Raw genomic sequence first — 15,612 nt, 5'->3', positions numbered from 1 at the left:
TTACCAACCCGGCTGAAACCGGCTCTGGCTCTGAGTACAAATGTCTTGTTTTCATAAGTTTTGAATTAAAATCTTCCACCAAACCTTAGTTACAATTTATGCTCCTAACACTAGCTGAATGATAACGTAGTTATTTTACTAAATTCTTTGTTATAATTTAAAGTAATTGAAAGAAACACAGAGCATCTCAAAATAAATACAGTAACGAAAGGGAACTTTGACAATCCGACTTGATTTAACCTTTGCGCATGCGCAGTCCGATTTAATGTCAATTAAGAAATCCCATGCGAATTACAACAGAAACAGAGATAATAATAATACAAAATAATTAACACTATTATTATTAATGAATCTCTCTCTAAAAGAGGGTTAAAAAGAAACTGAAATATCGAAATTTGCCTTGTAGTGTGGAGACTTTTTTGTTTGTACTTTAAGACAATAACACACACTGAAATCTGGTTATTCCATATTATACACCTCTGTAATCACACGCGGGTATGTATGTTGCAGCATTTACACACAGCAGCGCATAAACAGAAACTCGAAGCATTTCATCGACTCCGTTTCATCCTCTAAAATTTTATTTTACTTTTTTTCATGAATTTGTTTTTCATTTTACTCGTATCACCCTTTCTCAGTTTTTCGTTTTTGCTCTATTTTTTTCTGTGTTTTGTTTTTATTCGGACCAATGCCTTTGGTGTATCCTCATCAACCATATTCCAACACATTCTTAAAGTAGAAGTCCTTTTTTTGTGATCAAAAGGGGATGCAATCAAAAACATTCTTGGAGTAAAGAGGATAATTTACACGCGTATAAATAAATATAAGCTTATGATATCCGAAACAAGGAACCAAACCATAACTGATTTATACTCACAGACATTCCTCCAATTTCAATAATTTTTCGATAATTAACATGGAGATTGTTAATCACTATGATAATAATAATATGACTGTTTTTAATATTGACTCAGTTACAAGAATATGCAGTTGTGAGAAACCTTTACGCAGACAGACTTCTGAATATTGTGAATATTTCTGAACATTGTTGTCCTTCTCTGTAGGAAGACGTTCAAAACATTGTCTTTCACGTAGGAACAAATACACAGTAGAAAAAAAAAATATCGGACTGAAATATGGAAATTCTTTTGTCTTCGACGGTATTTTAACAAGACAAAACAATGCACCCTGGGCAAAACCCGTTTCACTGTCAGATATGTGGGAAATCTTTCACGAAAAATTCACATTTTATGGTCCACAAGCGTAGTCACACCGGAGAAAAACCATTCCGTTGTGCAATATGCGGTAAGTCTTTTATCTCTAACAGCAATTTAACCAGTCACAGAATAATACACACGGGAGAAAAACCGTTCCATTGTGAGACATGTGGTAAATCTTTTAGTAACAATTCGAATCTTGTTGTCCATGTCCGTAGACACACCGGAGAAAAGGCCTACCACTGTGAACTATGTGAGAAATCCTTTATTACTAATGGTCAGTTAAAAGCACATCAGAGAATACATTGTAGAGAAAGCTTGTTTCATTGTGAAGTGTGCGGGAAATCATTCTTTAGAAATTCACAACTTACTATCCATAAAAGGGTTCACACGGGAGAAAAACCTTATCGCTGTGAAATATGCGGGAAATGCTTTGTTTTTAATGCTCACTTGAAATCTCATAACAGGTTACACACGGGAGAAAACCTGTTCCACTGTGAACTATGCGGGAAATCTTTCATTAAAAGTTCTAAGCTCGCTATCCACCAAAGAATTCACACTAAACCGTATTGCTGTGAAGTATGCGGGAAATCCTTTGTGTCTAACAATCAGCTGAGAACTCATAGCAGAATTCATACTGGGGAAAAACCTTTTTGCTGTGAGATCTGCGGTAAAGCATTTGTGACAAATGGTAATTTGACAACTCACAAACGAATTCATACTGGGGAAAAACCATTTCATTGTGAAACATGCGGTAAGTGCTTCACGTCAAACGACCACTTAAAAACACACAAAATTGTGCACACGGGAGAAAAAGCTTATCGTTGTGAAATCTGTGGCAAATATTTTGTCTCGAAGACTAATTTAATAATACACAAAAGGATACATAGTGGGGAAAGACCATACTACTGTGAAATCTGCGGAAAATCTTTTGTGTTCAGCAGTAATTTAACGAGACATAAACGAATACACACGGGGGAAAAACCGTATCATTGTGAAATCTGTGGAAAATGTTTTGTTTCTAATAGTAATTTAACAACGCATAAACGAATACACACAGGGCAGAACCTGTTTCATTGTGAAATATGTGGGCTGTCTTTCATAGAAAACTCTCGGTTGACGATCCACATACGAAGCCATACGGGAGAAAAACCATATTGTTGTGAAATCTGCGGGAAATCTTTTGTGTCCAACAGCAATTTAACGACGCATAGTAGAATACACTCTGGAGAAAAACCATATCACTGTGATATCTGTGGAAAGTCTTTCATTAAGCATTCGAATGTTGTTATTCACAAACGAGCCCACACTGGAGAGAAACCCTATCACTGTGAAATATGTGGAAAATCATTCTCTGTTAATTCGAGTCTTGTTGTTCACAAACGGATTCATACTGGGGAAAATCCGTTTCACTGTGAGATATGTGGAAAATCTTTCGTGGAAAACTCTCATCTTACAATTCACAAGCGAGCACACACGGGAGAAAAACCGTACCACTGTGATATATGCGATAAGTCATTCTCGGTTAGTTCTAGTCTTCTAGTTCACAAACGTAGACACACTGGAGAAAAGCCGTACTGCTGTGAAATATGCGGGAAATCTTTTGTGAATAATAGTGATTTGAACCGACACGAACGAATTCACACGGGAGGCAAACACTACAGATGTGAAGTATGTGAAAAATCATTCGTTACGAACAGTCTCTTGAAAAGGCATGAACGGGTACACACTGAGGGAAAGCCTTTTCACTGATGTGAGAAATCCTGCTTTTGAAAATCTAAACACCTACCAACAGGTACACATTCGAGAATGTGGTAAAATATATTTTAGAAATGGTTCTATGTGAATTTTCATCGGGTTTCAAATGTTCTCTCAAATGGGAGTTTATTTGAGTCTCTGTAAATATTTATTAAAATTATAAGTATTTTTATTCAAATATTTACAAAATCCAAAGGATTAATGATTAGACACTGGTAAAAAAAAAAAAAAAAATTATATGAAATATGTGGAGAACCATTTGGTACAATTTTTTTATTGCTTTATCACTAGGAAGGACACTGACTATGACTCTTTCCATGGACTCTGAGACTAAAAGGAGACTTGTAACAAAGTGGATTATACTAAAAGCACTCAAGGACCAGGTGCTAGTGTTAAACTGGGTGATGGTTTAAGTCTTATGTCCAAGAAGGTCATGATGTAATTTCATTTCATTAAGCAAAGAACATAACAAAATACTGCAACACATCATATTTGATGCTTGCTCCAGTCTGCTGTATATATTGACCCTAAGGGCGGCGAGCTGGCAGAAACGTTAGCGTGCCGGGCGAAATGCGTAGCCGTATTTCGTCTGCTGTTATGTTCTGAGTTCAAATTCCGCCGAGGTCGGCTTTGCCTTTCATCCTTTCGGGGTCGATAAATAAAGTACCAGTTTCGCACTGGGGTCGATGTAATCGACTTAATCCGTTTGTCTGTCCTTGTTTGTCCCCTCTGTGTTTAGCCCCTTGTGGGTAGTAAAGAAATATATATATATTGACCCTAAAAGGTTGAAGGGCAAACCTGGTCTTAGCAGGACTTGAACTCAGAATGCAGAAAACCCTAGAAAAATACAATGATATTTTATCAGATGCTGTTTCTGTCAATTTGCTAAGCGTGGAGTGAATACAAGCTGGAAAAAGATTTGTTATTTATCATTACAATTTTTTTATAGAGATGCTGAAAGAAGCCCATCGTATATCGGAAACTGAAAGAAGCTCATCGTATATATGTATATATATATGTGCGTGTTTGTGTGTCTGTGTTTGTCCTCCTAACATTGCTTGACAACTGATGCTGGTGTGTTTACGTCCTTGTAACTTAGTGGTTCAGCAAAAGACACTGATAGAATAAGTACTAGGGTTACAAAGAATAAGTCCTGGTGTCAATTTGCTCGACTAGAGGTGGTGCTCCAGCATGGCCGCAGTCAAATGACTGAAACAAGTAAAAGAATGCAATCTCATTAAACATGACAAGAAAACTACAAGGATAAAATCTTATACATGTGAAATTTATGGAAAATCATTTCCATTCAAAAGCCATGTAAACTATAAGCAAATATTTAGAAGAGAAAAATACTGAGATGGTTTGTTGAACAGATATAAAACTAATTACTGAGAAATTATGTAAAATCTCATCAGTAGAAAATTTGTAACAAAATATTTTCAGGTATGTAAATAAGAAATTTATTTTAATTAAAATCTTGCATCTTTGATATTTGTTGAGTGGTATTTTGTGGACTGTCAAAATAAATTTTTTTCAAGACTTATTCACCATTGAAAATGTAAAATTTATAACAAGGTATTGTTTAATAAAACTTCTTTCTACAACTTATATGAACCTAAACATTGTAGGTTCTAGATCTTGATACATGTGGTTAAAATGTTTGCTTCCCAGTCATGTAGTTTTGGGGCCACATGCTGCATGGCACCTTGGGCAAGTGTCTTACACTATAGCCCTGGACCAACCAAAGCCTTTTGAGCAGGTTTGGTAGGCAGAAAGTGAAAGATCTTAGTTGTCTATTACTTTTATCCCATGTTCTCTTGGAGTCTGGTATGTCATGTTCGTGGTTATTATTAATTAGCTTCTGGTCATTTCTGATAGGCCTATGATCAAGTATTCCAGTCATTAAAATATGTAAACCTCCTCAAGGAATGTGAAGACGCAGGCTGGAAAGTGGAATATTTTCCAATCGAAGTTGGATGTAGAGGGTTCGTTGGACACAGTGTGAGATGACTGTTGTTATCGCTAGGCCTAACTCATCGTAAAGTCAATACCACCATGACCGATATCCAAACTACAGTGGAGAAGGCCAGCCACTGGATTTGGTTAAAAAGAGACGATGAGCGATGGCTAGAAGAATATTGAGCTTTATTTGATAACCAGCTGATCTAGCAAGCGGGGCCTTATATCATTGAGGGGGGCCAGTGCGCATTGATGTCGTCGAAAGGTAGGCCCCGAAACAGCACGCATTCTCTCCTGATGACCCCATACACTTGCTGGCTTCCGGGATGCGGAGTTTTTGACTGGTAGCACTTGCATGTGCAAGTTGTTTGCAAGACATGATGCTTTTTTGAACATTTAGAAGTACATAATCCATATTCCTCTTTTCTTTCTTTCTTTTTTTTTTATTGAAGACAGCTGGGTGTGATTTGAGAGAGATTTAGCTGGTATTTCTAGCAGATTGAACAACCACTTACAGATACCATGTTTTAAATCCTTACCATAATGTTTATAGTACAGTGGATTTAAATGGTAATTTAACTACTCACAAAAGAAAACAATACTGAGTCATAAATCTTTCTGTTTCACCAAATTCTTTTTTACATATACTTGAATGCTGCTGGTATTTTACCAATTCCTTTTGCTTTCTTGGTCTGCTGTACTTACTTTCACAGTCCACATCACTCTTGGAATTAGCTGAATTCAGCTTTGTGGATGTTCAGATATTTAAATCTCTTGCTGGTTTATGATGACATTCATACTTCAGTGGTGATTGCTTAGCAACACAATTTTGTTTATTCATTGCTGTTAGTCAAGACTATTTGCATCACAACCAGTTGTTTTGAGACTACATGCAATGTCATGGGTAAATATCAGTTTAAGAGAGACTATTATCTTTTATCCATACAAAGTCATTATTTCTAAGTTATACCAGTGAGTTGCAATAGGAGATGTGAGAAGAAAGGTTGATTGCTGGTGTATTTTGGACTGATTCTCAATTGTTGTAGTCATTTTACCATAACGTCATCATCGTTTAACGTCCATTTTCCGTGCTAGCACGGGTTGGATGGTTCGACCGGGGTCTGGGAAGCCAGGAGGCTGCATCAGACTCCAGTCTAATCTGGCAGTATTTCTACAGCTGGATGCCCTTCCTAATGCCAACCACTCCGTGAGTATAGTGGGTGCTTTTTATGTGCCACCTGCACAGAAGCCAGTCAAGACAACATCTGTATTTATAAAATTTTCAGATGTCAAAAACCAGTTTAGTTGATACTCTGGGTGTGGGTCGATGGATTCTACCAAAAGCTTTACCAAAGTCAATGAAACTGATTGTGTATTGCACTGATGATTCCTAGCATTTAATTATGATGATACATCATCGTTATACATTTTGCCTGCCATGCTTGCATGGATTAGATGTGCTGTTTTGAGTCAGTTCTAAGCCAGTGTTTCTGCATTCCTCGATGTGTTGTTGGATTATGCCTTGTTCCTATGTTTCATTTTTGGCTTGGTCTCTAGGGCCAAAGAGACCCTTTCTACACTGTATTGGGTGCATTTTATTGTGGTATCAACATTAGTGAGGTTGCCTTTTCTCCCAGTGAGATTAAAGTGTCTTTAATATTATGTGTCTGTTGTCCAAAGAAATGTGACCTAGGGAGTAGCAGATGGTGATAACAAGAAAACCAGGATATGTGGGTGAAGAGAACAAGAGTATAAAGTTATGAGCAGAGTGTTTGGAGTGAATAGGTGGGATAGGAAAAGAGAGGGAATGTTAGTATTGAGTGTATTGAGTACAGGATGGGGAGGGGTACAGGTAGGTCCAGTGCCATCCTTCATTACATGGGTGACTAGTCACAGTGAGAAGAGAATAAGGGATTTTCAGAGAGATGAGAGGGTCAGACAGTCAAAAGAATCTCATCTCTTCCACCTTTGTAGAATTCTCTTTCCTACTATTCCGCAACCTTGATGGTTCAACCATTGCTGTCACAGAGAAAGCCTGCACATTTCCTGCTCACTCTGCAGCCAACTCCACACTGCATATACGAGGTAATTCTCCTTTGATGCTGTCTCTTACCATTCCACCAGTCTTGTTACCATGTACTCAATGTTATTGCACTTGATAACAGCAAAACGTCCAACTATGTCTGATGCATGAATCCCTTAACAAAAGTACTTCCTTATGATCTTCATTTGTCTCATCTCTTAGATTGGCAGCCTTCTATCAGTTTACACCATTATGATGTGTGCTGATAGTACCCAATCTGACTTATAGTCTATCCAATCTGGTGCACCTCAATGTTCCATTTTGTCTTTCACACTCTTTCTTGTATACATGAATAACCTCTTGCTGTCACCTCCAACAATACCCTCTATTTCACAGATAGCATCACTTTTCATTTCTTCCTGATCTTCTGCACTCAAGCTTCATCTACCTGCATTGCAAACACCTCAAGTAGTCAAACATGCACTGAGTAAATGAATAGTAACCTGAAAACCTCATCCAGTGGGAGCATATCAATCCTGTGTCCTTCAACATCTCAAATACACATTTATTGTGCATCAATACACAATATCATATTCCCACCCACTATGCATGAAAAACGTAGCTTGAACCCTTAAAGTTACTAGGATTCACAGTCTCTTGCCTTAATTTTTAAAGTTGGAAATACTTTAGTTGTTAACATCTACTAACCCTCAACAAGGCTCTGGTGAGACACCTACAATGGAGCATTGCTTCTGTTTCTGAGATAGTACTCAATTCAATTCAATTCAATTTTTATTGGCTCAAAAAGCAAAAGCAAGGCCATGTAGGGGGACAGGGAGTTATGTACAGGGAGAGTGGTCATACAAAGAGTTCAGGCCATTTCTGGTCAAGAGAGACCTTGAACCGAGCGGTCATCGGCTGCCCATAGAAATGTCTTGGACATCATCCAAAATAAAGTTGTCTGACTAATTGGCTGTTTCTTTTCACTGCATCTTCTATAGAGGTCCTGCTCTTCAAAGATGGCTGGTTTCATGTCCTTTCCATTCAGGTACTCTCAACTTGTCTGTTCCTCATATAATGTATATTGTTACCCCAACCCTTGAATTAATCACTGTGATCATTCCTTCTTCCTGATGATATTAAGCTCTATAGAATTCCCTTCATGTTTATATTATTCCCTGCAGCTGTCAACTTGTAGCTATTCAAGAAGAAATCAATTGTATAAATCCCACCAGTGTTAGAGTATCTGCAAAGGCCATGGACACTGATCCTTCCAAACCAAGCTAACAATAAAAAATAATTCTCGAGTAAAAGTTAATTATGAGTCTTTATTGCTAAACTAAAACTCCAAATTAAACCTGCCAGTAGTTCAGTGTTTCAAACATTGGTTATAGTTATGTAAATATGACAATAAGATTTCTTAATTTAGTTCAATGTAACATAGCAAGTGTTCAATTAAATGGCATTATTGGTTGAATATTCTGTCTCAAAAACAGCAATTGAAAGAAATTTCAAAAACATTCACCTGATATGATCATGTGATAGACAATGCTATTCCCCATATCCATGTATGGAAGTAAATCTTCATCGTTTTGTAATATTAATAAAAAGATCAAATAAATGCTTTAAATTTTATTAATGGGATTTCTTAACCAGAAAAAATAGTGTCTTCATTCATAGAGCACCTAATTTCTTTGACCTCGCTTTGAAAAAGATATAATTTTTACCGCATTTGGAGGTTATGTCAAATTTCTCTGTGTATGTGTATAAAAAAGTAAATAGAATATTTGTGAGAGAATATTTAAACTTAGTGAGGTAACATTCTTCTGGATGAATCTCTATTGGTTGATCATAAGGATTCACTTGCTTGTACTTGTGGCGACATTCACCCTGGGTGGGTTGAGTTGGCTTCTTCTACCACCCTCAAGGCAGAAGAAGTTTTGTGGGAATATGTGGATTTCACAAGCAGTCCCCAACAATCCCACATGAAGAGACATCCTGTTTGCTGCAGATTGTCCACAGACGTAGGGACAGAACGGCAGAGGAGCCGCCGGTTGCCGAAACAGACACTCTGAGGATTTTCACCAGAGCCCCGTCTGCCGGGTTGTGGCCCTAATACCACTTGGTGCCAGACCAATCCGCCTTGGGTGGCCCTACCAGGAACTGAAGTTCCCGACGGCATAGCTCTGACACTCTGATACGTTAACCAGAACATAAGGATTCAGTTGTTCAATCAACTGAATTACCTGCTCCTAGATTTATGAATAAGGAGCTGAGCATTCCACAGACATGTGTATCCTTAATGGAATTCTTGGGCACAATCAGTGTGTGACAAGGCTGTACATTTTTTGAACAATCCACCCAATTTCCTTCACCAAAAGGTAAGGGTAGGCCTGAGGCTATAGAAAATGAGATTTGCATAAGATTCCTAGTAGTGGGATTGAATCTGGGACCCCACAGTTGTGAAGTGACCTTCTTAACCTATTTCTTTATTACCCACAAGGGGATAAACATAGAGGGGACAAACAAGGACAGACATAGGTATTAAGTCGATTACATCGACCCCAGTGTGTAACTGGTACTTAATTTATCGACCCCGAAAGGATGAAAGGCAAAGTCGACCTCAGCGGAATTTGAACTCACAACATAACGCAGACGAAATACCGCTAAGCATTTCGCCTGGCGTGCTAACATTTCTGCCAGCTCGCCTTCTTAACCATTTATCAAACTGCACCTATGACATTATTTGCAAGATTATAAAGGGGAAGCATTATATAAATCTTAAAAGCTTTTTTAAATGCAATAGAGTTTCATAAAATACCAATGGATGATCACTAAATGTATTTTCAATATCACTTCATCTCTACATCGTTACAATGGCTGAGACTCTTGTGAAAATTTATGAATTCTTTAACACTATTGGGGTTCTGCACATCTTCCATTTCTTTTTAAAAAGACCACAACCTTATAAATAACAGCAAAAAGTGGCAAGAGATCACAGTTTCTATAAAGATCATTTTTGTCAGTATTTGAGAAGATTATGTCATCATCATAGATGTTAAAAATCTTGAAATTAATATAGTTGGACTTCAAAAGTATAAGCACGATTTATCTTATGCTTTGACATATTTTTCAGTTTCTAATATTCTAAAATCTATAGATATACATGTTATTCTATGTTACTATAATCATATATATTTTAAACTGAATTCATTTTGTTTAATCATCATCATCATCGTTTAACGTCTGTTTTCCATGCTAGCATGGGTTGGACGGTTCAACTGGGGTCTGGGAAGCCAGTAGGCTGCGCCAGGTCCAGTCTGATCTGGCAGTGATTCTACAGCTGGATGCCCTTCCTAACGCCAACCACTCCGTGAGTGTAGTGGGTGCTTTTTACGTGCCACCTGCAGAGGTGCCAGAAGAGGCTGGCAACGGCCACAATCAGATGGTGCTTTTTACATGCCACCTGCACAGGTGCCAGACAAGGCTGGCAAACGGCCACGATTGGATGGTGCTTTTTATGTGTCACCGGCACGGGGGCCAGAAGAGGCTGGCAACGGCCACAATTGGATGGTGCTTTTTACGTGAATAAAAAAGCCCTACTGGAAGTCTTCACAATATTTTTTGCTAATGTCATAAGTTTTGCATTCAAACATTATTTCTGAATTTCTTTGTAGTGCATTTTTGTAGATTTTGAGACATTTGCTTATTAATTTAGTTCATCTCCAGAAAGTTTTGGGACTATCAAACATTGTTGATAATCTTGTAGATTATATTTGTGTAGCTCTATTGCTTTTTTGTCACATTATGAGGATGGGCTGAAATGTTTGTAGACTGACTATGGAGTGGTGCTGGAGCTGTGAAATTTTGCATGCATTAATTTCGACTCTTCTTATTAATAACTATTTCTTTACTACCCACAAGGGGCTAAACACAGAGAGGACAAACAAGGACAGACAAACGGATTAAGTCGATTAGATCGACCCCAGTGTGTAATTGGTACTTAATTTATCGACCCCGAAAGGATGAAAGGCAAAGTCGACCTTGGCGGAATTTGAATTCAGAACGTAACGGCAGACGAAATACGGCTACGCATTTCGCCTGGTGTGCTAACATTTCTGCCAGCTCTTCTTATTAATAATGGCATTGTTTCTCTCCAGTTAAAGTGATGCTCAAAGAAGACTTCAAAAGTAACTATTAGTAACTTCTCTTGAAAATGGACAAAATTTGGCATTGCAGTTTTATCAAGTACCAACAGAAAAATGCTTTAGCCCACAATGACATTCATCTTGACTGGATTGCTCCATTAAGAGATGATGCTCTAGCTTTATCAAGAGTATAAAAGTGGGAAGCTGAATGTAGGAGGGGAATGGAGAGTCTTGAACATGATCCAAGGTCTGGACGTCCTGCAACTGCTACCACTGAGAAGAATACTGATTGTGTTCACCACATGTTGAAGGATGACATGCAATTGACTATAAACCAAATAGACAATGCTAGAAAGTTGAGAATATTCTGCACATGGTAAGGGTTTCTGCTTTGTGGGTGTTATGTCTTCTCACATCTGATGAAAGTGCATCAGGGGAAAATCTGATCACATCACGGGGAAAATCTGACATTGTTTGTTGCAGATCCAGCTGGTTTCTTTGAACATTTTCTAACCCAGGATGAGTGTTGAGTTCATTACTTTGATCCAGAGACAAAGAGACAATCCATGCAGTAGAAACACTCCTCACCTGCTCCAAAGAAGGCCAAGATCATTCCATCTGCAGGGAAGGTGGTTTTTCCAGTTTTTGGGGATGCAAAAAGCATTGTACTTATTGACTATCTTGAAAAGGGCCACACATATCGTTGGTTTCAATGGTTGCTGTGTGTGACTGGTTTTAACTGGTTAATCACCATTCCTTATTCTTTTGATTTGGCTCTGACTATTACCAGTTCCCAAACATGAAAAAGAAAAAACACTTGGCTGGGAAGCAATATCGTACTGATGATGATGTCCTATCTGCTGTTGATGACTTTTTAGATTAACAGGATGAAAGCTTCTTCACCAATGGGATCCAAGCACTGCAACACCGATGGAAGAAGTGTGTGGACTGCAAAGAGGGCTATATTGAAAAATAAACCTTAATTGGACACATTCCATCGAAGTATCTTGGCCAGTCTCTGAACCTTTCAGTGGACCCTTGTATTAATTCTGCAAGTTGTCTTTCTTGGATTCTTTTGTAACTCTGTTATTAAATATCTATATAACAACGTGTGGATCAGTAAAATCTGTAAGTTTCACTTTAAATTCCTTGTAAATAATGTACCGTTGAGATTTTCTTGAGATAAATAATGGGTTAATTGGTTGAGGAGAGTTGGAGAATTGTTTTCTTTTTGTCTATGGTTCAAATTTATTTCCTTCAAAAACCACTGTCTAAGTTGTAATTATCTGTTTTATTGAGCTATGTTGCTTTCCACTATATAAATGAGAGGCTTCCAGGGAAGAAATATAGGACTGACTATTCGTTTATAGTAATCAGGATTTTTAAAGTTAGCAAATAATTGGAGATTGTAAAAAGTCGGAGTGGTGGTCTCTACTCTCAAAACAAATAATTACCAGATAATGATGAATGCTAAGATAAAGAAGTACATAAAGGTATTTTATAAAAAGGAATTTATTTGATTTAAGGTAACTGAAAACATTGTACTGGTTTGCCATTTATATGCTAATTAGTAGAGATACTCTGATATTCATGCATACTGGAACATACTTGCTGCAATCTTTGCATATTCTCCAAATTTAGTGCTTAACTCTCATTACTGTGCAATATCACACTTTGTATGTAAACATCAAACATTCTACCTTTCAGAAAGAGAGAAACCCCACATGAAAATAATAGTTGTCTGAATATTTTCACTCTGTCTTAACTCAAGACAACTAAGTTTTCCACATGTTAAATTGGCAAACCATATCACATGTTACTCAATCAGGAGGGTAGTGAGTTTAACCCTTTCGTTACTAACCCGGCTGAAACCAGCTCTGGCTCTGAGTACAAATGTCTTGTTTTCATAAGTTTTGAATTAAAATCTTCCACCAAACCTTAGTCACAATTTATGTTCCTAACAAATGCATTGAAGTCAGAGCATCATACTTTGAAGGAGATAAAAATTTTGTACTTCCTGAGTTAATTAAATGTCTCTCCTGAAAAAGTCTAAAAACTTGTGGCATGTACCTTGTACTTCTAACAAGCTTTCAGAGTAGTTAAAGAATCACATATCCTGCATGTTCCAATTGCTAACTATCATTGTGCATCTGTTATATATTTTCAGCAGTCAGCTTGCCTGAGATCCTACTACACTTTTTGTTGTGAATCCATAGCTTATGTTGGTTACATAAGTTATTTTACTAAATTCTTTGTTATATTTAAAATAATTGAAAGAAACACTTAGCATCTCAAAATAAATACAGTAACGAAAGGGTTGAAACAAGGTAAAGAGGACCCTTTACTTCAAAACTTCTGTAGTACTGGTGGTGCGTTCAAATGCACAGTACACACAATAAGATATATATATATATATCTTTATATATAAAAGTCAAGTTGTGTGTCTCTCCTACGATTTAGATTCCTAACTACTCCCACATTTTGCGGTGCAGTTTAACCAAAACCGGGTATCTTATAGTCGTGATTCATATTGAGCCCTTCTGGGTATTAGCGCACGTCTACGATGAGTCTACGATTAAAAAAAAAATTTACCATAATTTTTCCGTATTTTTAATGCATTTTCGCTCGGTTTATATAAGGGAAGTAACTCTCTAAAAATGTATTATTAAATCTCAGAACGTAAAAAGCTACAGTAACACCCCCCTTTGTGGTTAACCATATTGAGATGGCTATTATACTTTACATCTCTAAAAATGCTTATATAGTTATTTCCCTTACAAACCCGAGCAACGCCGGGTGATACTGCTAGTATATATATACAACAAAATTAGTTGTTTTTCCTCTTTCTGTATGTCTCAGAGGATGACGTCAATGTTGTGTGGAGAGTTGTTTTGAGACCTGTTCATCGATGCCAACACAAAAAAGCAAACGTAAAATGGTGACAATGATTAGTGGAACAATCACTTCATTGCCGATTAGGTTACCGAAATAATAAAAACTGTCAACTACGAGGTGCATTCCAGAAGTTTTGATACTTTTTAGGAGAGGCAATTATAAACGTTGCCGATTATGGTAATTTTAGTATACCATTACTGTACATCTAATAAGATGATCTGTCAACTTTTGTTATTCCAAATTAAAGGTAACAGCTGTAACAACACTTTGAACACACCTTACTAAACATTGCTGCCACTGCTGACAATCTGTAGAATGCAGCTGGGACGTTTGGAAGCTCACTATACAATAAGGTTTTGCGTTAAATTGGGGAAAAATGCAACAGAAACTTGTGAAAAGGTCCAGACTGCTTATGAATCAACCTTTTTTGCCGGTACAAGAGGTTCAAGGTCGAATGAGAGGAGGTGAGAGCTGATAAGTATGGGATGGAAAAAGACATGAAAACATCAGAGCTGATTGAGAGAATTCACAATTTTCCAGATGAAGACAATTGTGTGTCTATAAAGACAATTGGCATATTGTTTGGAGTTGGTGTGGCAACTGTACACAGAATTATTTGTGAAGATCTGAAGATGCACAAGATTTGTGCAGTTTGTTCTTAGGGTATTCAGTGATAAGCATCCTGATAACCAATTGTTTGACAGAGATGGACATCAAAACTGTACCTCACCCTCTTTAGAGCCCAGACCTTGAAACCCTGTAACCCTTGGTTGTCCCCCAAGCTGGGGGAGAACCTCGGGGGCAGTCGTTTTGAAGATGAAAGAGATTATGGAGTACTTCCATGGGGATCTTCATGAAATGGCTGGAGCATTACAACAAATGCATTGAAGTCAGAGCATCATACTTTGAAGGAGATAAAAATTTTGTACTTCCTGAGTTAATTAAATGTCTCTCCTGAAAAAGTCTAAAGACTTGTGGCATGTACCTTGTACTTCTAACAAGCTTTCAGAGTAGTTAAAGAATCACATATCCTGCATGTTCCGATTACTAACTATCATTATGCATCTGTTACATATTTTCAGCAGTCAGCTTGCTCGAGATCCTTCTACACTTTTTGTTGTGAATCCATGGCTTATGCTGGTTACATGCTGGATATAAAGTGTCTACCTACTCCTTTTCTGCATGCCGGGTGTCGCCACTTCTCATGCGACAATAGCGTTCTGTATTCATTACTGTTAAAATTTGTCGTTTTTTAAGGCTTAACTCCCGGCCTCGGTTTTAAACCATGATTCCATGTTCTGAACTTTTCGTTTAATTCTTCGAAAAGGTCCACAATGAGAATTAGATCAACATTTATGTGTTTCGTAGACGGTCTGTTTTAAACTCTTTGAATTATAATAAACAAAACGTGAATTGAGGAACGAACCATAATGGACAGCTAAATGCTTCACTGAGCTCGTTAACTCACTTTGTTGACAGCATAGTGTCCCTATATATGAACTGCATAGCTTTCAGTAACCATTTGTAGCGGGATGGTTAGCAAAAGATGTTGAGGTAGCAGATGAAATAGGCATGTGAACGACATCAAAGTAAAACAATGGGAAAGCATCGG

General features: G+C 37.5%; 1 protein-coding gene across 1 annotated transcript; it reads left to right on the top strand.

Moving 5' to 3' along the window:
- The first annotated feature begins 257 nt into the window (after positions 1–257).
- On the top strand, positions 258–3,189 carry LOC115227050 (zinc finger protein 850-like). Its single transcript, XM_029797988.2, has one exon. It carries the CDS (start codon positions 1,182–1,184, stop codon positions 2,967–2,969), a length of 1,788 nt encoding a protein of 595 aa, XP_029653848.1. The 5' UTR covers positions 258–1,181; the 3' UTR covers positions 2,970–3,189.
- Positions 3,190–15,612: the final 12,423 nt, after the last annotated feature.

This window comes from Octopus sinensis, linkage group LG2 (assembly GCF_006345805.1).
Source record: "Octopus sinensis linkage group LG2, ASM634580v1, whole genome shotgun sequence".
Classification (NCBI taxonomy): Eukaryota; Metazoa; Mollusca; class Cephalopoda; order Octopoda; family Octopodidae; genus Octopus; species Octopus sinensis.
This window is presented reverse-complemented; position numbering and strand designations above follow the sequence as displayed.

Coding starts and splice junctions, on each gene's coding strand:
- LOC115227050 (XM_029797988.2), top strand. CDS start 1,182: ATGCACCCTGGGCAAAACCCGTTTCACTGTCAGATATGTGGGAAATCT.